The sequence below is a fragment of the Caenorhabditis briggsae genome (assembly GCF_000004555.2).
Source record: "Caenorhabditis briggsae complete genome, chrX, whole genome shotgun sequence".
Taxonomy (NCBI): domain Eukaryota; kingdom Metazoa; phylum Nematoda; class Chromadorea; order Rhabditida; family Rhabditidae; genus Caenorhabditis; species Caenorhabditis briggsae.
In genome coordinates this window covers 20,273,600-20,296,188 of record NC_013491.2, presented here as the reverse complement: position 1 = coordinate 20,296,188, position 22,589 = coordinate 20,273,600, and the positions used below count along the sequence as shown (strand labels likewise).

Sequence of the window (22,589 nt, the reverse complement as noted above, 5' to 3'; positions counted from 1 at the left end):
TTAGCAGTATGCACCGTCGTGGTCCACGACATGTTGGCAATGTTCAGGTAACTTGTGGGTACCATCCCTCCAGAAGCCAGCTGGCCACGAATCAAAGTATTCATTTTTTTTTTCCTGTTTTTCACATAATTGGTGCAAATTTTCGTGTTCTCTAGATGAGGTTGTATCTCTCCGAATATCCAATAATCTGATAGAGCTCAGTTGGGAATATAAGTAGGTGAGGGAGAACGGTCCCACTGCTCAGGTCTGACTTGACTGCAGGTAAAAAATGAAGAAACCTCATGTTCACTGAAAGTCACGCCGTACCTGAGCCGCTTTGGCTGGACGGTTCTCCTTTACGCCCGTTAAAGACTTGATTCAGCTCTATCAGACCATTAGTTATTCAAAAGTATACGACGTCATTTGGAGCTTAAGGACTTTAACACAATTGATGCCTGAAAAAATGGACTGGAGGGATACTTTGACTTGCCACTAGCTGGCTTCTGGAGGGATGGTACCCACAAGTTACCTGAACATTGTCAACATTTTGTGGATCACGACGGTGCATATTGCTAATTCGGGATTATTCTTGTGTTTGTGTTATTTACTAATAAAAAATGAACAGTTACTTTCCTGCCAACCTAATAGATAGCTTCCAACTATAACTTTATACAAACATATGGTTTGAGTGTATTAATTAGTGCACAGCACTTTCCAGTTGTCTAAAATCCTTCTAAAATTTCCCTGAAATTTTCATACCTTTTGGACATGTACTAGGTAAATTCCAACACTGAAAATTGACTTTTTTTTCAGAAAAAGATCACTATTGAAAGTATTCACGTTCTTACTCCCCGGCAGTTCCTTTTCAACTTCAATGAAAGATCAATGAAAGGCAGACCGCTATAGAAACCCATTGAGAAGAGATTCTTATCTTCGTCCTTGCCAAAAACCGTTTTGCAATTGTTAGACATGTTCATTGAAAGAACTAAAAAGAACTTATCAAAAAAACAACGCAACAATAGAAAATAACATAACTTCGAAATTTCGAAAAAATTAGAAACATTGAAGGACCAGAAACTCCATTGTCAATTTGTGGTTTTTGCTGTTATCAACAATCATATGAAAACAAATTGTATCCGGAAGAGCTTGGTACATACGTTCGGTTTCGTTGGCGGGGTGAAACTGGTCCAAGTCATGGGACAAATCATGCAGGAATACAGTGGAATGCCGGTTTACAGTGGAATGCCAATTTCATCGCAAAGTTTGCATTGAAGATGCTCTTGTTGTTTTCCATCCGAAGTGTAATCTTTCATCAACATCCCTGAAATTAACCTTTTTCTTTTTTCAAAATGTTTTTATTTCCCACGTCGCAGTTTTCCAAACGGTTCTGGCTTATCAATGTGCGGAGAATGAAGCATTACTGTAGGATGATACATGGCTGGTTCGTCTTTCAAGGAGATGCATTTTCGAATTTTTGCAGCCAACTCATTCTCCATTTTGCGAAATTCTTCTGTACACTCGTAGTAGACCGGAAATGAATTTTTATGATGACTTTGTGGAACATGTCTAGTCAGCAAGTTTTTTGTCGGGAACATCTTCAGACAATCGATGCATCTGGAATAATGACAATATTTACGAAATTATTTTTCACAAATATTCCAAAGACTAACTTATATGGATAAAATCCTAGGTGAATTCCCGCAATATGAGCCTCGAGTTCCTCAAGAGTATGTTCAGCTTCGTTTATGTTTTGCAGACAATCAAAGCAGTTGTATTTCTTGAGTATGTTAGCCATAACGATGACGAATGGACAAAAAAATTATTTGAAAAATGCAAAAATTAACAAAAAGATGTTTGCTTCAACAGAAAACTAATCTGAGACGAGTAACGTCGTCTAATAAATCAAAATATGGTTTAACCCTTTTAACGAATCGGTTCCAAAAGCAAACCAAGGCCAATCGCAACGTTGCCACTTGAATGTTGCCATTTTACTCTCCTCTTAGCCATTATCTTTCGATTGGATTACTAGAGATAACAGGTTCAAAATTAGGACGCTGTTTTTTGACTTCTCGATTTGAATGTAGTAGACAGATAGTATCAAACCAAAATGACATTAAGGGGGGGGGAGGTAATTCGGGCGGGCCTGTGGAGAGATTATAAAAGTTCATGGCATGTCATTGGAAAGGAATGGTGTAGTTGGAAAAACTTCCGTATCTTCATCAATGCATCTGACTCAACATGGCAAACAAGAAGATCTCGTAAAAAGTTATAAGAACATATTTATTGATGATTCACACGTAGCCATAGCAATTTATTTCATTAAAAACCAATTAATCTCATCGCGAACCTTCTTTTTTGTTTTGGAACAGCTATCCTGTTGAAGAAAGCCTAGGAAGGCAGCCAGTGTGGAGATCATTGCATAGCAATATTGTCTGTTTATACTGGCATTGTATGATTTTGATGAGTATTATGCTTCACTTTTCCTTACGACCATCATTGAAATCTGAAAAACATTTATTGCGGAGAGTATCATTAGATCTTCACATCAGAACTAACCGTCCAACATCGATTGCTGGAGAGCAAAAAAAGCCGTTTAGATTTTATCCGGTTAGCTTGAGTTTTGTACTAGATCATCCGAAATCTGCTATCCATTTGCTACACTGCTCAACTCCTGTTATCGCTAGGAAGAAATAGAACAATGAGTTTGAATGGCATCTTTCTCCGACCATTAGTATCCGTGTGCGAATGTCTGAAAATAGTTGTTATTTTATTTTTCTAAACTCTTTTTGTTAGTAACTCACGTCTTATTTAATCGGATCACCCGAAATCGAACAACGCCGAATTGTTTTCCTTCAACCGATCTGTCAAAGCAGCTTCAGTAGAACGTGCATAATGTAGCAATGTGTGCACTGCCATCAGTTTTCTTTATGCCTCCTATTCCAATTTTCTACAATATTGTATAAACTTTCCATGGACACATGAAAAAATTAACAAAATTGCGGTGACATTTATCAGATCATCGACAAACACATCTGCAGATATCTTATCCGATTTTCACACGGAAAATCCTTTTCAAGTAGTTCTTGAGGTGCTTTGTTCAACACAGGTTTCGTTGTGGCTCGTGGCCTTCAAATGAACTTAAATCGACCGCATGTGAGCATTAATGTTAGCCTAGATCAATCACATTAGCATCAGCTAGGCCCATCTCTTCATCTGGATCAATGGCTTCTCCCAGAGCATAGGTAGGAAGTGATCCATCCAAATTAAATTGCCATAAACATCAGCTGACAGAATCTATGAAAACAGAACAATACTCTTTCGAATCACAAAAACCACTCACTTATATAATGGACAATGTGAATCTGTCACACATGTTGCAATTGGAATCCCAGAAGTCGACATCCAGCTTCTCCTCCATAAACCGAGTTCCCGAAGCCTTTGTAGGGAGAAAAGATCCTCTTGGTTTTCTTTCTTTTTCTTTTTCCATTACTTCTGCTTCCGAGTTTTTGGGCAGTGCTCATTTGTCAGCATAGATAACTTGATAAGCGTCAATTTGTTGGCTATTTGGCTATTTCAGTTGGCTATTTCTTAGCAAAACATGTTCTCGGATTTCAATCAGAACGTAATTTTCTTGACTGTCCACTCTTTTCTTGAATTCCCACTCTACCATCTCGTCCAAGATCTGTGCTTCCATTTGAGTCGGTTGGTAGCGGCTGTCTAGCATGTCCAATTATTGAAGCATTCGTTGAAAAATCAGCTATCCATCATCATATTTTCTGTTGGGTAGATCAAAATACAGCTGCATTTGTCGATAATTTATTCACAACTCGTTCTTATACGGGAACATCACCATCTATTCCTTAGTAGCATTTCCGTGCTTGGAGCATCCCTCTCTATGTCGACTGCTTCTGTTGATCGCGTAGTTGGTATGTGGTCGACAGTGTCCTGCAAATTATACGGAACAAACGAATTTCAGACTCAGCAACTTTTGAAATCATGCAGATATGACCGAGGAGAATACTCATTCTGTTTATCTCTCATTCACTCCATAGTTAACGTGCCATATAAACATTTTCTAGATTGAAACAAAAGAAGAAAACAAATACTTACTTTTTCCCGAGTTGTACAGCTGTGACGTCATCGATGGTAGCCGCAGGGATGACCAGAAATTTGTTAATTGACATCTTATCGAAGAAATCAACAGAACTATGTTTTTTTTTCTGCTGAAAATCGAGTTTTATCGTAGAAAAATAATATAGATTTGTCTCGTAAATCTACCCCATGGCCAGTTTTCGCGACGAGACCCGCGCGATAGAGCGCACTTGTGAGCGCAAAGTGATCTCTATAGATTCTCGCAAGTAATAATAAAGAAAATGAGCTGAAGGAAAACAAAACCCGGCTTAATCATGACCAGAATTTGGAAAAAAAAGTTTATCGTAATTTTATGTTGGAAAATTTCACAGGATTTCGATTTTCATACAGATTTTAGAAAAGTCTTCAAGAGTTTTTTTTTAATATGATAGAATGTAGCGAAAACGATTGCTCATCGAACTGCTACAACGTTGGAAACCACGATAAGAGACAAACTGACTAAAACCTTTCAGACGAGGGAAGATTATGATTTTCCAATTTATAGCATGCAAACATTTGAACTATTTCGGTCATCATTTCAATGGAAAACGTCGTGGAATGCTGCGGAACGTGTTAGCCCGAGTTTGAAGCAACAGTCTACACAAACATCACGTTCTCCCTCAATGCCCATTATTTTGAAAAATCAGGATTTAAAAAATGTTCGTTTAGGGCAAAAGAATCTCATTAATCTGGTGTGCGGGTGGGTCAGTATTTGGATGAGATTCGGTTGTTCTTTTTGCACCATTCGAGTGACCATCGCCAGATTTTTTAAAATTTTGGTTGAATTCCTATCTCGATATATATCAATAACACTCACGGTATTCATTAGCAGCGAGTGCTTGTTCGTTGTGAGAGTCACTAGTCAAATTTCAGAACTAAACTAATTTGACGACACCACGTTCTTCGAAAACTTTCTGTTTGGCAGAATTTCGGTTAATTAATTTGTTCTCAACTCGAAAATGTTTTTTTCCCAAAGACAAGAGAAATAATCACTGGAAACTTGGGTTGAAAAAATTCTTCTCCGGCAAAACGGTGCACATATCATATTTTGGATATTAATGAGACAAAACAACATCTCTCAGTCTTTTAGAATGCATTATATTAAAAAATGCTTTAGGTTAGGATTTGGCTATTTTTTCAATTTCCGGTGGCTTTCTCTCATTCTAAACGTCATTAATCACTCCAGAATGAAGGAGACTCCGCCTATTTCCCTTCCAAAAATTGTCAAAAACCTTGAATATCTAAAAATAATGTTATAAAAATGAAGTTTTTTTATTTTCTCGGCCTTGTTTTCAATGTTACTCCGTATACCATGTTTAATGCAAAAGGTTCGCTCTTCTGCGAATATGAAGTTACATGGTGTTTCTTTGTCTCGATGTGGGAAGAAGATATGAGCATTCTGTGAGTTTTTGATTTGAAAAGGTAATTCATCTATTCTAAAAAATTATTCTAGCATCAACACTGACGATCTCATTGGGAAAGAAGGCATCAAATGCATCACTGACAAATATTCTTTTGACTACCTCATTGAAGGACTTCAGTACAGCGATGGTCCTTTTGATGTTAGTTGTTTTTTGTATTTTTGAGTTTTTTTGGAAGTTTGTGATCTATGAAAAATAATTTTTTGTTAAAACAGTGAAAAATGTATTATTTCTTCAGAATTTTTACGAGATCTATATCACTGTCACTCATAACTGTACTCAAGGAGATCTCAAACAAGTGACACAGGAGACCAGCTCCGAGAGCATTTTTTCCCGGTGAATAAATTTCTATCCGATTTTGAAATAATCTAATTTTTTACAGGAATGTGCAGTTACGCTGGGATGTTGACCTCACCGACGAGGGAGTAGTCGTGGACGAATTCTTCTGAATTACGACTTCTATAAGTTTTTGTGGAAACTTGATATTCCGTGATCATTTAACTGTTTTCTTTTCATTGCGCTACTTTCTCAGAGTTCGATAAATTTTGTATTAAATGATTCACGTAATTCATTTCTAATTTTAATAGCTGCTTAATTAATTATTTTTTTAAAAATATAAACAAAAAAATTGCATACGTTTAGAGTTTCAGGCCACATTTGGGAACAAAAAAGTTCCAGTTGAAAAGTTAATAAATAATTTAAACACAATTTTTGATGCTCCCTCGATCCTTCAAAATAGTTAGTAAACTATTTCGTAATTTTTTAACACCTAAAAAGAAAATATGAACAAACAAATTAAATTTGAAAACTTCTGTCGTCTTTGAAGCAACCAAATAAGCTAACGATACCGAAATTTTGAGATTAAAAAAATATATATTCAGAGTATTGAATCGCGAGCAGAACTTCGGTGATAAAACACAATTTTCAAATTATGCGCAGCCTATTGGATTGGCATAACATTGCGGTAACTTTCTCCTGCAATAGCACTTGCTACTGCTTCATCTGCGTCTACACATGATGTCCTGCCGCGTGCGGAAACCAAGAAATGACGTGTGTGTAGTTGCGAGTACGGACCTTCATAATCTTCTGTACTGTCTTCGGTTATCTTTTTGGTTTTTTTCTTTCAATTTTTTTTATCTGTTAAGCTTGCCATATCATTTATTTATGAATTATCTGTGTTGGCTTTTTATGAAATAAAACTGTGAAACATCTCAACATATCAATCGTGTGATTTGTATGAATTTTTGAAGTTCTTAATTAACAAATTTTAGTCATAAATATGTCACTTTTCTGAAAAATAATGAGTTGCAGAATTGGCGACTTGTACCGATCAAAGTTGGTGAGACTTTCTGATGTTGTGTGACAGTGTCTTCACGAAGCAAGAGTCCAAAGTGTCCATGAAACATTCGGAAAACGATTTTTTTAAAATTTGTTTTTTGACTTTATTCATGTTTTTTTCTTCTTTGTTGTTTGATTTTAATTGTTTCTAATTAGTTGTTGTATTTAATCATTATAATAAGTATTCTTAATATCACAAACCTTCTTCTGCACTTGTTCCAAAAATTAGTTGCATTAATATAGATGGTATCTACTGAATAATACACAAATCATGCACTTCAATTAAATAATGCTTGATGGACTTTTTGATGGCCCAGTATCCAAGGGTACATCGAAAAAGGGTACATCGAGTTCTTAGGGTACATTGGTTCCAAGGGTACATTGGATTGTTCGGTACATGTAGGTGAACAAAAAAAAGTAAATCAATATTTTTATACATACTATTTTGATTTCTGCTCAAAATTATAGGCTTAGGCTAAAACGCCTTACAGTCTAAGATCCCATGTACCCTCTAGTTTTGACACAAAATTCGGTCGTTTCTGAAACTCCCCTCATTCTTGGAAAGCTAAAAAATTATTTTCCCACTCAATTCCTCTATTTTGAAAAAGAAAAAAAAAGATTTTGTAAAAAACAAAAAACAATTAGGTGTTGTTAATATTTCAAAATTTGTAAAAATATATACGACACGATAATTGAATTAGGACTACTGTACATTATGAAGTCTAACTACTTATATCCTAACAACACTACATATGTTTGTTTTTCACACATCGCTAATTTTTTCAGGACAACAATGCCCGCTTCTGCATTGCAATGCTACAGTTTTCCTGAAAACACCATAAACGTAAATCCAATTGTTACTCAAACGAAAGTGTGTGACCCGCGTAACGAGGTGACAGAGAGGATCCGTGTTCACAAGCACAGTATGAGAATTTTACGTCCTTGATAACCTCCCCCCCCCCCCTCCAACTTTTTCTAACGTAAGTTACAAAACATAATGAATCAAAACATAGCTGTCCTTATGTTTGAAAAGAGGGAAAACGGTAGCAGCCGTTGGAACGGGTGCAGCAAATGTAGCGCAACAGTAAAACACCTGAACTTGAGTCGTTCAAAAAGAACGGTACCAAGGGCGGGGCAAAAAATGTGCAGAATCAACACACCATAAAAACTTTGATAAAAAGGATCTTTAACATTTAACTTTGAGTTAATTTATCTCTTACCCTGTGAAAAATACTAAAAAGTTGTCAACTGATAAATGGTTTATCATAATACAAAAAACATTTTATCAGTTGACACATTTTTTATATCTTCTACAGGAAGTGAGATAAATCAGCTGAAACTTGAAAGTTTGGGGCCACTTCTGTCAGAGGTTTCACGGGATTTTAACCTCAAATTACAGAACTGAAACAATTTTTGTTGTTTTGATTTGCATCTGATTGGAATTTCGGTCTAGATAGAAAATATCGACATCATCTTCGAAACTTTATTTCTGGGAGCCCAAAAAACGATTTTCATAAATTGATGCCAAATTAAACAACATACTTATAGAAAAAACTAACTTATTAATTTTTTAAAGTTCCATTAAATTGAAATTTCAATTTGTCTGTCTGTGCACCTAAAATGTTTTTCTTTGAGAGAGATTATTTTCAAAGTCAATGTAACATTGATTAACCGAACACTAAGTTAGAAACCTTCTAAAAGTCAGCTACTAACTTCCATGAATTATTTGAACACATTCTGAACGGTCCGTTCTCCTCTTCCTAGTACCAGGGCCACATCATTCTAGCTCCCCGCTGTTCTGTGACAGTATGACTTCAGCTTCTATTGAGTTTTCTTCGGTCGGTCCTACTTTACAACCATACTAAGGTTCTCGTAGAGTTGTTCACATGAATCTTGATGATTGCATTTTTTCGTTAGTATATTTTACAATCTCATGAGAGATCCGTTAGTTGCCGTAGCCAAAAGTCATGGCCAAAGGTTCCAAAAGGTCAATTACCGTAACCTTAAAATAGTTTTATTTTCATATTAACTTTCTTCCTCTTCACTGTTTTTGATAGAGTTTTTTGTAATTTTTCCCTGGAGAAAGTATATTTATAGTTACGGTAGTTACGGCTATGGAACCTTTGACCACGGTCTCTTCGGCAGCTTTAATTTTTTTAGCATTACATTTTTAAAATTTTATTTTCACATATTTTTCATTTTTCACAATAGAACATTTTTTTTTTATTCTTGCAATCTTTAAAACCATTTCGCAAACCAAAAAAGTAATAAAAAGGAGCGTCTTCAATCTTCAAAAAAAATGTTTTGATACTTTTCGAGACATCTGTATCTGTACGTTTTGAATGAGGATTGTTTACTCAACACCTGAAGACATGCTTCTTTCTGAGTTGGCAGCTGTTTGCGTTTGGTTCAGAAAAAGGTGTTCTATGTTTGGTTTTGCCGTTTTAAAAAAATTAAAAATTAAGTTTAAAACTAATTTTGAGAGGTCAATCGTTCAGAATTGTCTCTCAATTTCCAAGTTATCAACGAAAACTAGATTTTTTTCTTTTTTTTTATCTTATCGTTGCCACCTTCTCTTCAAACCTAGTTTTCTCTCATTTTTCTCTTCAAACCATTCTTCAAACCCTCCTTCAGGTTATTTGGCGGTTTTTACTACGATAATGTCTGCTGATGAAACCATCAGAGAAGAGATTTGTTGAACCGGTAAGTATCGACTTTTTTGTGATTTTCGATTTGTTATTTTATCATGATTGTCTCTTTTTTCTGTGGCCCAGAACCCCTAAAATCGCAAACAAGAGGACGTCAATATTTTTTAAAGCTCAGGTTTCGATAAAAATTTCAAGTCAGATTGAGCAAAGCCTCTCTGGACATTGCTCGAAACATTTAATGCCGCCCTTCAGTTTTAGCCAAGTTATATCAATTTCAGTATTAAAAATCGCCAGTGCAAAACAGACACTTTCGAAAACAATTTTTCCAATTTCTAGTCGATTCAAAACATGAAATTTGTTGTGTTATACTAAGAATTACCGTAAACACTCTAATAGAACGGCACCCGGATTGCCCATTTTGAGCTTATATGTCTTACTTTTTTTGAAAAATATCAAAAAGTTGTCGACTAATAAAATATTTACTACAATATCAGCATCATTTCAGTAATGAAACACTTTTTGATATCTTTCACGGAAAAAGGGGAAATGAGATATATGAGCTCGAATTTACCGATTCGGGTGGTGTTCTAAGTGCTTACGGTAAATGAAATTTAACATTTCAGACCTATTCTAAAAACTTTTTTTTCCATTTTTTGAATAATTCTGGAAGTTTGTGGAAAAGTTAATGATTTTAAAAAAAGTTTTATTCTCTTTTTTTTTGAGGAAGTGTCAGAACATTGGAATTTCGTTTAATTCGAACAAAAGACGATTGTAATTAGTATATGGACCTTTGCTATATCTGAATAAAATGGCTAATTTCCGACATTTTCTCAAAAAAAAGTTTCGATAAATGTTTTCAATTGTGGATTTTTTTACGATTTTCTGGATTTTTTCGGAAATTAATAAAAGAAATTTTCTTGAGAAAAGGTTTGAAATATGAAATTTTATAGAATTCTGAGTATAATGCAGCGCATTTCATGTTCTGAAAAGTGCTTGACTTTGAATAAATGGTATCCGAAATTCGCCGTTTTGCAGTGAAAACGCGATTTTTGGAACTGAAACTGATATAACTCGGCTGAAACTGGTGATCGGATTTCAAAAGTTTCAGAAAAATCTGGATAGGCTAATCTTAACCTATTTCAATGTTTTTTTAAATATCTATATTTACGATTTGTTGATGTTCCCTTGTTATGTTGTTACCTTTACCTTTTTCGTAACAAAAAATCCCCGGAACCACGAAAAGCAATTTCAACAATTCTTAACAAAAATATTCAATGTTAATCCCATTAGTATACATTCAAACCGAAATGTGCTACCATTTGTTTAGATTTCTTGACGAACAACTGACTTCTTCTCATCTCCGAGAAAGAAGACTAAACCCTAACCCCTTCTTGTTTGTTATTAATGTTCTAGCATGACCAGAATTGAGTTTGAGCATTTTTGTTTGGAAAATGGAAAAACTGGGAAACTCTCCGTTTTGAGATTCTTTACTATTACAACTCATTTCCCAATTTCATCAATCTCACTGTTTTTCTGCTTCCGATTTTCATGACCAATTTCAATGGTTAGATTGAGACCAAGTGTAACAAAAATTGAAAAAAAAATTGAAGACGTCCATTCTCTTTTTTCTATCCTCTCACTCCATTACCTGTCTGGACGTAGCTGCAACAATCTACCACACACATTCAGACAAAAAAATGTTTGAATGGATGAAATCAAAAAAAGAAGGGGTAAAGAAAAAAACCTGTATTTAATTCGAGTTGGTTAGGTTTCCTTTTTTGTGTTGTGTCTGAAATTCAATGGTCGAATGGTCGGTCACCCATTTTTTGTTGTTTTCTACTTAGCCAAGAACCCCTGAAAAAGAAAAGTGTGGGGGGGCACTTCCAATTTTGATTCTTCTGTTTCAGATTTTTTACACTCTAGCTGAAAATATTGAAAAAAGGAGAAAAACAAAAAACGAAAGAAATAAAAGCAAATAGCAAAAAATTTAACGAGTAGGGTGTGAACTGAATTACAGCAGATTTTTGAGATACTGTAAAATCTGTGTGTCAAAATTTGATCCTAATAATCTTGATTCCTCTTAAAGGTATATAGAATATGTCAACTGATAAAATATTTCTCATAATATCATAAACATTCTATAAATTGACAACTTTTTTCATATCTTTGACAGGAACCGAAATAGATTGGCTCTAAGTTTGAAGATGTGGGAATAATTCATTACAGGTTTGAGAGTAAGTGTGCATGTACTTAATGAGATAAAGCCGAAATTCTACGCCTGTTTAAAAGTAGCTGGCTTATTTGGAGATAAAAAACTAGCACTTGGAGCACTTCAGAAATAATTCCAGCCAAAAAATAATCAGAAGTTGAAGTTCAGTTCAGTGGGGCAAAGCTCCAGAAAATGCAATTTCTAAAAGAATATCGTAGTTGGCCCAAATTCAGTACCTCCATAAAAACATCTTCCCGCATTTGAACTAATAAATGATCACCTGCAATTTTTGAAATCTTAAATTCGTCATTTAACATCAAACCAGTAATTTCAGTTCCTGGTTTTTTTGGCATGTTCATTCAACTTTTACATGTGACTCCAACTCCTTTAATACTTGCCACAGACTGGACCTGGTCCTGGTTTTTCAAAAATGCGAACTTTTATATCTTCTGATTAACGTATTTCCTCTAATAGAACTCTCCTAAAAAACTTTGAGCTCAATCATCCCAATTGATATGCAAGATATCAAAAATTTGTCAATTGATCGAATATTGCTCATATCAGGATAAATAATTTATCAGTTGACAGATTTTGATAACTTTTGATGGAATCGAGATGATTGAGCCCAAAGTGTACCTATAGGGTGGGCTTCTATTAGAGCACATACGGTATGTTCAAATCTTAGATTTCATTTCGATTTTTCTTTTCCACAGTTTCATGTATTTCGTCAGAAGCATTGCCATCACAATGAAAATCTTTGTATCCCAAAAGCTCTGAAAAAGTGTTATGACGCTTTTCCTTTTGCCATAACATGTATGACTTCCAGCTGTTCAATGACAGTTCCAGTTGTTTGGTACTTTTGTGCTCATTCCAATGCGAACACCTTTCTCTCCCCATCTCGCCATTCAACCTCAAACATTCCGATCACATGAACAAACGATGGCGAATGAAGTGGAGAGTATGGGGAGGTGTTTTGAAAAATACGCACAAAAACGAAAATGAAGTATGTTCAAGGGGGCGGAGCTGAGAGGGGGTTCACTTGAACATATTCTCTCAGACTCCAGAACAAAATCGAGAGACCAGGGTGGTGTTGGAATACGGTATCATAGCGTTTCCGACGCTCCGCCTACATCTCGCAGTTCCGACTCCTACCGTTTGTCTCTTTTCGTCTCGTCCAATACTTTTTCCTCATGGCTTGATGGAGGGTCTGGGAGAGGCAGGACAGTCTATTGAAAGTGGGCGGGCTTCTCTGTCCGGCTACCCCACACAACTGACTTGACTTCCACCCAGGGGGGCATCTGGGGGAGGGGGGCAAACTTTTATTTTATTTTTCATTTCAATGATCTTTCATGGTGGTCTCTAACCGTTCATTTTCCAGATTGAACATTTCCACTTTTTTCGAGCTTTTGCCATTCTCTAGTTCTTTTCTTTTGTCAATATAAGTTTACTCTCACTGACTCATTCCCAATAGGTCTCATTCATAAACTCATCCTTTTAAAATTAGCTCGAAAATCCTGTTACTTAGAATCGAGACTTTTTCATATTGCTCATGATTTCATTTTTGTATTATTTTTGACTTCCAATACATCGTTAATACACTTCCAATTAAACATTATCATGAATTTTCTTCTAGACACGTGCGCATCTACCGTATCCCCCTCTGACACCTACATACTTCAAACCGAAGATTCTTTTTTCCTATATCTCTTTTTAGCTTAGCAATCTTATAGATAGTACACCATCACATGGCGAATCCGCACAACACTGCACCTCAACCCACACCTCAACAACAATTTCAGATGGCACAAATACCGTTGGCTGCGTTTTTCGATAATAACGAAAGCAAAACGATACTAAACTCGATGAGTCATCGACTAAATGACATGGATCTCAAATTGAGTCTGATTCTAGAGCTACTAGCAACACGGCTGCCCGATCAGAGGTATATAATTTAGAGAGAGGAGTTCAACATCATGTCCAATACCCTTTTGTTCTCTTTTCAGGATACCCTCAATTTTCACGTCTCCCCCTCAAACGGTCATTTCGGAGGCGCCACCTCAATCGTTTACACCCAGTGCCACCAATTCGACATCCGACAAAACGACAAGTTCTTTAAAGGTATAGTTTGTAGTCATTTTGGGTTTGGATGCTAGGGAGTCTTCTGAATCCTCTTGATTTGATTTATAGCTATACTAAACACTTGAAACTTTTTTCCAAACTGTGAAGAGGGGAGACGTCATTTTTAAGTTTTTAAAGAATTGAGATTGGATGCTCCGGAAACCAATAGAAAAAATTCCAGAGTTTATTCCAAGCTGAAATTAAAACCGAAGACTCTGACGGCGATTTGGACATGGAGGGTGAGGAAGACACTGAAGAGCTTTTCGAAAATGAGAGCCAACCGAGCCAGAGGAACCAGTCGCCAAAGGAAACCGAGGTAGAGGTAGCAGTTTAGTTGTTTCCTTGCATGAATCCACGTGTCACCGTTTTCCAGGATGAGAAGGTTTTAGCTGATGGACCATTTCCAGAGGGAGCTGTGAAAAGAGCCGCCGAGAAGGCTGCCAGAAGCTTCCAGAGCACACAACCAAAGGTGAGTAACTGAATATTTGAGTCGTTCTATTCGAATTCGTACTTCTGTCTTTACAATATACTCCCAGTTTACGACAAAGCGGTGTTAGATTTTTCACAGATTAGAATTTGAGAATTTGAGAATTCAGAAGTTTTTTGTCTTTTTTGTCTCAATTTTCCTCTCGCCAGTCGTTTTTTGGGGGTCATATCCGTCGCCCTTTTATTCCTCTTATTCCTCCTAATTCCCTACCACCAAGATAGATTGTTATCTCATTTGTAAAAAGGGCGAACGACGAAGGGTGATGCGTTCAATCGTTTTTTTTCACTTGTCGCTTTTCAAAAAAAAGAGGTTTCTTCTTGCCAAGTCAATCTCATTTTATGGCCATTGTCGAACGAACCGATTGGGAGAGTCTCTCTCCTCTAGGTTTTTTTTGCGGAAGAGAGAAACATTGGGGGGGGGGGGGGTTGGAGGAGGAGTCAATGACCCCCAGCAAGCGGAGGAGACGTTTTTTTTTTTTGAAATGAAACAAGGTGTTCTAATCGTTTTAAAGCGGAGGAATGAAAGACGGTTTGAGATTATTGTGTGGGACATAAAAGGACATCTTTGGAATCTCAAACGATATCTTTTGAATAATCTTTGAGTCCTTAAAAAAACACTGGGAAACCTTGGAACCAGTGGGGAGAATATTTATATACAGTACCAATCAGATTTTTAGCCGTTTTGACCATCTCCAGAAGTCTGGAACTCGACTGTCTAGTTTAAGATCATTTTGAAAATTCTGGACAATGTAAAACATGCATAGATAGAAAATTTTGCATTTACAGTACTTTTTGAAACTTCTTTTTTTTGTTAGATTCCTAAAAGACACTTTTTTGATCTGTTTTGCTAAAAACGTGAAAAAATGTGTCTTTCAAAAATCCACATATATTTGAAAAACTAGGAATTTTCCGAAAATTCTGTACTGCAAAATTTTCAAACTAGGTCTGTTTTCCAATTTCTAAAATTGTCAAAGTGATTGGAAACTCGACAGCCGAGCTCTTGACTTCTGAAAATGCCGAAAATTTCGGAAAAATACGTATTTAAAAGGCTTTAGAAGCTAATTGAACATTTTGAACCATACTATGCCCTTTAACAAAGAACATGTAGTAATTAACGGGTAGGAACATACTAGATTGACATATGACCACTTTCAAACTGACCTACAAAACCACTTTCCCCACGTGTCTCTTCCCGCTAAACCAATTCGTTGCCCTCCCTATCTCTTTCTTCTTTTCACTTTACCCCGCTACTTTTTTGCCATCCCGGTGAAATTTGCATAGACAGTTTGACATGTTTTGGCACCTGAAAACACCGCCGTGCCAAAATAACGCCAAAATAACTTTTTTATGATATTTTTTTGGCATGAAAAATCTGAAATTTGGTAGTGATTCCTCTCCTCTTTTGTACAATACGATGGCACACAGTCGCATTTTCTCTTATTGACAATACACATACACAATCTATTTGGGAAAAGATGAAAGCATAAAAGGGAGGAGGAGGACCAGTCAGGATACGATTTGGGCTGTTCTGTTCTTTCTCAAAACAAAATAGCTTCCAAAATATTTTTTTTATGTATTTGGGGTTGGCGTATTATTGGCTGAATAGGAGACAACGAAGACACCGAGACCGTATATTTAAGGTACCACCATCTCAGGGACGACACGACACAACAAAGAGAGTTGTTTTGACCGTTCTGACCCGGGTCTCTGTGACTTTTGTGGTGGGCGCGAAAAAAAAAAGAGAATTAGTATCCCAGAAACATGTTCGCAACATGTGCAATTTGGCATCATCAATTTGTGTGTCACATAATGTTGTTTTGGATGTTTTTTTTTTGGGAACAGACATGTCAATTGGAACTGGAACTGGGAAGCGGTGATTTTTTTGAGTTGGGAGGGTACAGAAATTTAGAGCTTTTGTAGATTTTTTGAATCTGAAGTTTGCTAATCCCCAAACGTTTCCGCATAAAGCACTGTGTTTTTTTTGAGTACTTCGGACATACCCAAGAGTCTGGAGCTCGGCTTTCCAGTCTCCGACAAGTTTGAAAAATCGGGAACATGTAAAACAGACCTAGATTAAAAACAGATTCCCAGCTATTTGCCAATTTCTGAAAAACAACTGTTATTCATGTTTTCGGTATCTTCCGAATATCGACAAATAGCCGGAAACCGAGGAATTTTCAAAAAATTATGTGAATGCAAAGTTTCCAATCCAAGTCTATTTTACATACTCCAAAATTTTCCAAGTGATCGGAAACTTGAGAAGCGAGCTCCATGTTTCTGAAAATGGTCCAAATGGCCGAAAATTAACTGAAAATACGTTTTTGTGTATTTTACTGTATTTCATGCACTTCCTTGTAGTTTGCTTGTCATTTGGCTAATATGTATAGTTTCGAACTACCGTAGTCAGTGTTCAAAATAAGATTAAGAAACCAGACTCCGGATTGGTCAAAGTCTCAAATCATGTCTTGTCTCCACCGCCTTCGTCTAATGAACAGAAGACAAGGGAAAAACCCCTACAGTCGATTAGTATAAAAGTGCATAATACCGTAGTCCGTATGTGTCGGGGTTGTCTCCCCCCCCCCCCCCCCCTCCTTCACAGAGTGTCATCATTCAGGTTGAATAGGTTGGTTGGCCAAAAAAAAGTGATCAAGCATTTTGAAGAGGGTCTAGATAAAAAGCCAGTGTTTTTGTCGTACACGCATTCACTACCCCTACATCCGATACTACTTTGATTTCGATTCTGATTTCGATCAACTTGATAACTGCCCGAATAACGTATTTGGATTCCGGTTTTGAAAAAAAAAAGGAAATGGTTGAATTTGAAAAGAGACGTCCCGGCCATCAAATACATATAAAAGATGTATGGTTCACATCAAAAAAACCTGGTTCACGTGATCTGATCTCTACGCGGCGGCGGCGACAGACGGTGTTGTATTTCTGGTCAGGGAGCTCCGCGCGGCAGCCAAACCCTCGGAGCACGCGCGTGCTTTTTCTCTTCAGGCTCACACGCAACAAGCTCACGTCAGGGCTTATTGAATAGCAAATATTTGACAACAAACGGTTATGAACCGGTATCGCGCCTCCTGTGCCTGTGGAGCTAGGAGGAAACCCCATCAACACACACGTCACGTTGAAAAATCAGAAAAAATGTTGGAGTAGGGATTTTTTAATGGGGTATGAGCCATCTGTAAAATTTCGAAAATTCGAATAATTGTTCAGGATTCTTAAACCTTCAGTATCGAAAAAGAATACTTTTGAAATCACAGAAATTCCGAATTGTTTCCCAATATCTGAAAGACATTTTGTTTTTTCATGATTTTAGTACAAAAACGGGGTGTCGTTCAGGAATCAGCAGATAGCTAAAAAACTAGAACTTTTTGAAAAATTATGGGGATGCAAGGTTTTCCATCTAGGTCTGTTTTACACTCTCCAAATTTTGCAAAGTGATCGGACCCTTGACAGCCTAGCTCCAGACTCCTGAAAATGGTCCATGTGACCGAAAATTGCATTAAAAATACGTATTTTGTTATCTTATTGACCGGTGCTGTATTTTCAAAGTTCTCAATTATTCAAGATTTTTTAATGTTCAAAATTACATCTGGACACTTTAGAGAAACCTAGATTTTCCTAAACTTGTTGCTTCTGAGCACTCTTCTTCATTTTTAGTGCCTCTTTGTTCGACCAAGTCCAAATTCCAAAACCCAGATTTTCCCACTTTTCAGATTAATTCTCCATACACCCCGAAAACAGTCTGTGCACACAATTTCCACAAAACATTCCTCTGGCAAAAAAAAGAAAAACAGTATAGGACCCAGTCTCATCGAGAGTAACGAGTAAAGAGCAAACAGAGTCATACCTGTGTGCTCCGTGGAGCTGATTTTCTCCTAGAGGGTACCTGTTTTTGTGCTGACAACGGTCTATTCAAATATTTTTCTTTTTGACTCTTGTGTGTTGTCGTTGAAAAATCATGAAGCAAACGATTTTCGGGAGGAAAGTCGATAAGGGTTACCAAACAGAAGAGATTTGAGGGGAGAAAAAGAGAAGGATTTTGATTTTAGGGGGAAAATATTTTGTTTTGAATAGCTGAGAAAATTTTAGGGGTCAGAGGATTTTCAGGGACATGAGAAAATCAATTTTGAATTCCAAAAATTTTTAATTATCCTGAACAATTCCATGCGAAGTTTTCAGCTGATTTTCTAGTGATTCTAACTTTGAGTTTTCTATTTATTCCTTTTGCTACTGGTAGTTTCGAATTATATAGATTGTGTGAACCCCCCCCCCCCCCAAGACATCAATTTTTAGTTGAACTGTTCTCTGGACTTTGAACCTTTAAGAAAACCAGTTTTATGCTTCTTCTGTAAACGTTGATGACATGCCAAACTATCTGGCTGCATGCCAAACTATCCGCACCCAGCCAATGTGCTTTTCCCATTCTTTTCTCTTTCTCTCTCTCTCTCTCTCTCTCTCTCTCTCTCTCTCTCTCTCTCTCCAAAAAACTTTCCGCGACCAAGTTTGCCATTTATCTCCTCCTCGAAACGCTCAAACAGCTGATGTCCATCCAGCGGCTCCAGCACAAGGGTAGGCGCGTGTGCAAACATATGGTAGAACCGTTGGTGTGGAGGGTATTGCGCAAGTTTCGTGGGTGGTTGCTCTCTTTTTCCGATGCGGCAGACACAAAACTTTGTGTTGTTCTTTTTTCCGCGCGGTAAAAGCTGCACCTCCCCTCTCTTGCTAACCAGTGTGTTGTGAGAGCGTGTTGTCATGCAGATGTACACATAGTTTTCGCTGGCACGGAGGCTAGAGCAAGAACGAGCTAGTGGCGGGGGATCGGCAATGAAAAAAAATTTTAAAAAATCGAGAAAAGACATTCCTAATTAAGATAAAACTGTCGTAAATACCTTGATAAATGACTCTCAAAACTTTCAACTTTGAGCCCATATATCTCATTTTCTGTGAAAGATATCGAAAACTGACATAATACCTTTGATGGTGGTTAAAATTTTGACAGTTGATCTTCTTTGATATCTTTCTTAGAAAACGAGCAATGTGGGCTCAAAGTTTAGGACATTCGACCAGAGTCCTTACGATGATTATAATTTTACACATATCTAGGAGAACGGATTAAATATTAATTTGCAAGATCATCTGAAAACGTAAAACCTGTAAAGGGCACTCTAACAATTTATTTTTAGTCAGTTTATCTTGGTTCCTGTCAAAGATACAAAAAAGTGGTCAACCAATGAAATGTTTATGATAACATCACAAAAATTTTATCAGTTGACAAAGTTTTTGATACCTTTCATAGAAGCCGAGATAAATAAGCTCAAACTTCACAGAGTGGGAGTCCTCTTCTACTACAGGTTTATGGTAGTTTCGAAATCTGAAATTCTACTGCTGTCTTTTCAAAAACTTCACGTCTTACATTTTTCAGCCTCAACACATTGTCCTCTAACCTATTTTTTTCTTACTTTGCCCCTTCCAAACACAGTGACTAACTAGTTTTGTTCCACGTTTCAGGACAAAGAAGAAAAAAATACAGCAAAAACAACCTCTCGAAAGTTTCAAAACTCCGAACACCGCCATTCCCAATGTTTTCGTGGTTATTTTTTTTCTAAATCGATCCTAGGGGGGTCCTGGGGGTGATGGAAAAACACAAAAATGGCTGAAAAAACCCTCTCGATTTTTGACAATGTTTCTTTCTTCTTTTGCTGGGGGTGCCTACCATACAAACACATGAGGAAGAAGATGGTCGTCTATCAGTTTAAAAACAGGATTTTTTCTTCCACAAAAGAGTGTTATAGTAAAAGTGGAAGACGTGGGAGAGAGGTTGTTTTGACTGTTTTTGACGCTATATGTCGTTTTTGTGAGTTGAACTTAAAAGGGGGGGGGGTGAAAATGGAAAGAAATGAAAAAAGTGAAAATGCAAAACAGGGAAGTTCAAGATCTTGGTCATTTCGGGGTACTGCATTTGTTGGGAAACTGTAGCGCTCTGGATTCTTCAGTTGCTCTTTTTCTGATAACAACTGGAAATCAACAGGTTCTTAGAATTTCTAGAAGACCTCTTAGGAGAGCTCATACTATTACCGTATCTCCTCCAATTGGACCTCATCCTGATTGTCGACTTTGAGCTCAATTATCTCGTTTCCTATCAATGATATAAAAAATATGGCAATTGATAAACTATTCATCATAATATCACCAGTATTTTACCAGTTGACAGATTTTTGATATCTTTCATTCATAGGAATTGAGATAATTGGGCACAGAAGAAATACGGTATTTGAAACCAACTGTATCTTCGAAACTCTAAAAACTGTAGTTTGAAATATTCATTAACATTCTTCCAGGTCTTTGCTTGGCAAATTCTCCGCGAGTCGGTCACCGATGACGAGCTCCGAAACGTTCAAATCTCCCTTCGCACCTTCCACGGAGAAACTGCCGATCATCTGCTTGCACGTCAACTGCCCAAGGTTTGTGTTGCACTTCTCAGCATATCTCTTCGTTTAGAATCATTCACAAAAAATACGACTCTCATTTTTCACCATCAGACAGAATAAAAAAAGGGAAGACAAAAAAAACCGGCTTGATAGGGTTCTTTTCGAAACCGAACACAGTTTCTGCTGACGTTCAATGTCGCAAACTTCCCCTTATCCATATTCATCTCTTCGGTGTGATACGCAGTTCTTTTTTTTTGCGCTGAAGGTCGTCGAAAAGTATGCACACGGGTTGCAACACTTGATTGAAACGAAAATGAGAGAAACGAGTAAGAGGGAGACAGTCCTAAGACATCGGGCTGGGCGCGGAAAAGTGCAAACTCGGGACATTTGAATAGAAAAAGAGTGTAGAGAAGAGATACCGAAGGCGATGGTCGTTTAGAAGAATTGGTTAGGAGTGAAAACAGAGACCAGGTTTAGGTGGCAATGAGACACACCACTCACACACAAAAAACATCTTTTGTTTGCGTGGAAAATATGTCTGTTCGAAAAAAAAACCGAAAAAAGGGGAATCCAGGGAATAAAAAATTCTCAAAAATTTACATTTTTAGATCCGCCTTGTTGTGGAGGCCACCATGAGATATTTCAAGTGGGAATCGTTATCAACTGAGGGTCAGCTGGGGAAGGCGAAACTTATTCTGAGCCATTTAAAGAATAACGCCAAGGTTCGCAACTGGACACTTCGTGAGGGACGTCCTAATAGGTATTGTACCACTTTGAAATCTAAATTTACATCAATTGTAATTACAGAGTTGCTCCAGCCACCCCACCAGTCAATGTTGATATGGTTTGGAAGAGGTATTTGGCTCTTTTGAGCCCAGCTAACTTTGCCACTGGAATTCTCCCAAATCTCGCCCAAAACTTGTGCAATGGAGGGACCCAAAGTCCAACAATCCCACAAATTGACCCAAGCATTTTCAAAGTGGAATCTTGAACTTGAGATTTCAGATTTCCCACACTGCTAAAATTTTGAAAAAGTACAAACTTTCCTTTTTTAAATTTTTATATTTTTTAGCTGTGATGAAAATATGTTCTAGTGCACATTTTCATCTTTCATGACTATCATGCCATTTTCGAGCATCCCTTCTTTATTTTCTCCATTTCAATCGTCTCTCTAAAAATGACCCAGCTTTTTTCTACTAGGTTCTTCCCTTCTCTTTATTGCCTGTACATAGAAAACATCCTAAAATTTTAAATTATAGACTCTCGTCGCTTTCGTTCCTCATAAAATCTCTAAAAACCTCTTTTGATTCCATCCTCTTGTGATTGCTTTCTGATCCTTCATCCTTTCAAATGATTCTTGACAACAAAACCCCTTCGCCAGACTTGATTCCCAGCGACTATCGGAGCTCTCACCCCCCCCCCCCCAATTGTCCTTCTGAAAAACTGTTTCCTGCTTTTTTCTTTCTCTGTTTCTATTCATTTTCTTTTCCCTGTGTTACTTTTCAAACTTTTCAAACTCTTTAGCATAACTCTACGTCCCCATTTTTAATGTCTCCCCCGGTTTCAACCTCTCTCATCCTTAAGATTCGACAACACCCCCCATCCAGACTTTCTCCATTACAACTTTCTCATACTTTCCGTTTAGTTTTGCTACCTCGACAAGAAAAAAAATCACACAACAAATCTTTGACATTTCCCGAAAATCCATCCCGTTTGAAATCTCAGAGAAATTTGTCTATTATTTGCATAATTCCATGTTTTTTTTTGAGAATAATACCTTCACTATCATGTCACAAAGTTGCCCTTTTTTTTTTTTTTTGAA

The 22,589-nt window shown here is 37.0% G+C and overlaps 3 protein-coding genes across 3 annotated transcripts; 2 read left to right on the top strand and 1 right to left on the bottom strand.

Moving 5' to 3' along the window:
- Nucleotides 1-1,211: 1,211 nt before the first annotated feature.
- On the bottom strand, nucleotides 1,212-1,774 carry CBG28117 (the record flags this gene model as incomplete). Its single annotated transcript, XM_045240681.1, has 3 exons — nucleotides 1,212-1,300; nucleotides 1,346-1,593; nucleotides 1,650-1,774. 3 exons carry the CDS (start codon nucleotides 1,772-1,774, stop codon nucleotides 1,212-1,214), a joined length of 462 nt encoding a protein of 153 aa, XP_045098703.1.
- A 3,648-nt stretch (nucleotides 1,775-5,422) lies between these two features.
- Nucleotides 5,423-5,980, top strand: CBG07241 (the record flags this gene model as incomplete). Its single annotated transcript, XM_002645581.1, has 4 exons — nucleotides 5,423-5,511; nucleotides 5,564-5,672; nucleotides 5,770-5,867; nucleotides 5,914-5,980. 4 exons carry the CDS (start codon nucleotides 5,423-5,425, stop codon nucleotides 5,978-5,980), a joined length of 363 nt encoding a protein of 120 aa, XP_002645627.1.
- Nucleotides 5,981-13,525: 7,545 nt separating this feature from the next.
- On the top strand, nucleotides 13,526-21,758 carry Cbr-sel-7 (the record flags this gene model as incomplete). The annotated part of the gene is made up of 7 exons (XM_002645582.1): nucleotides 13,526-13,668; nucleotides 13,730-13,844; nucleotides 14,026-14,166; nucleotides 14,218-14,313; nucleotides 20,678-20,800; nucleotides 21,376-21,527; nucleotides 21,575-21,758. The coding sequence occupies 7 exons, from the start codon at nucleotides 13,526-13,528 to the stop codon at nucleotides 21,756-21,758; spliced, it is 954 nt and encodes a 317-aa protein (XP_002645628.1).
- Between the last annotated feature and the right edge of the window lie 831 nt (nucleotides 21,759-22,589).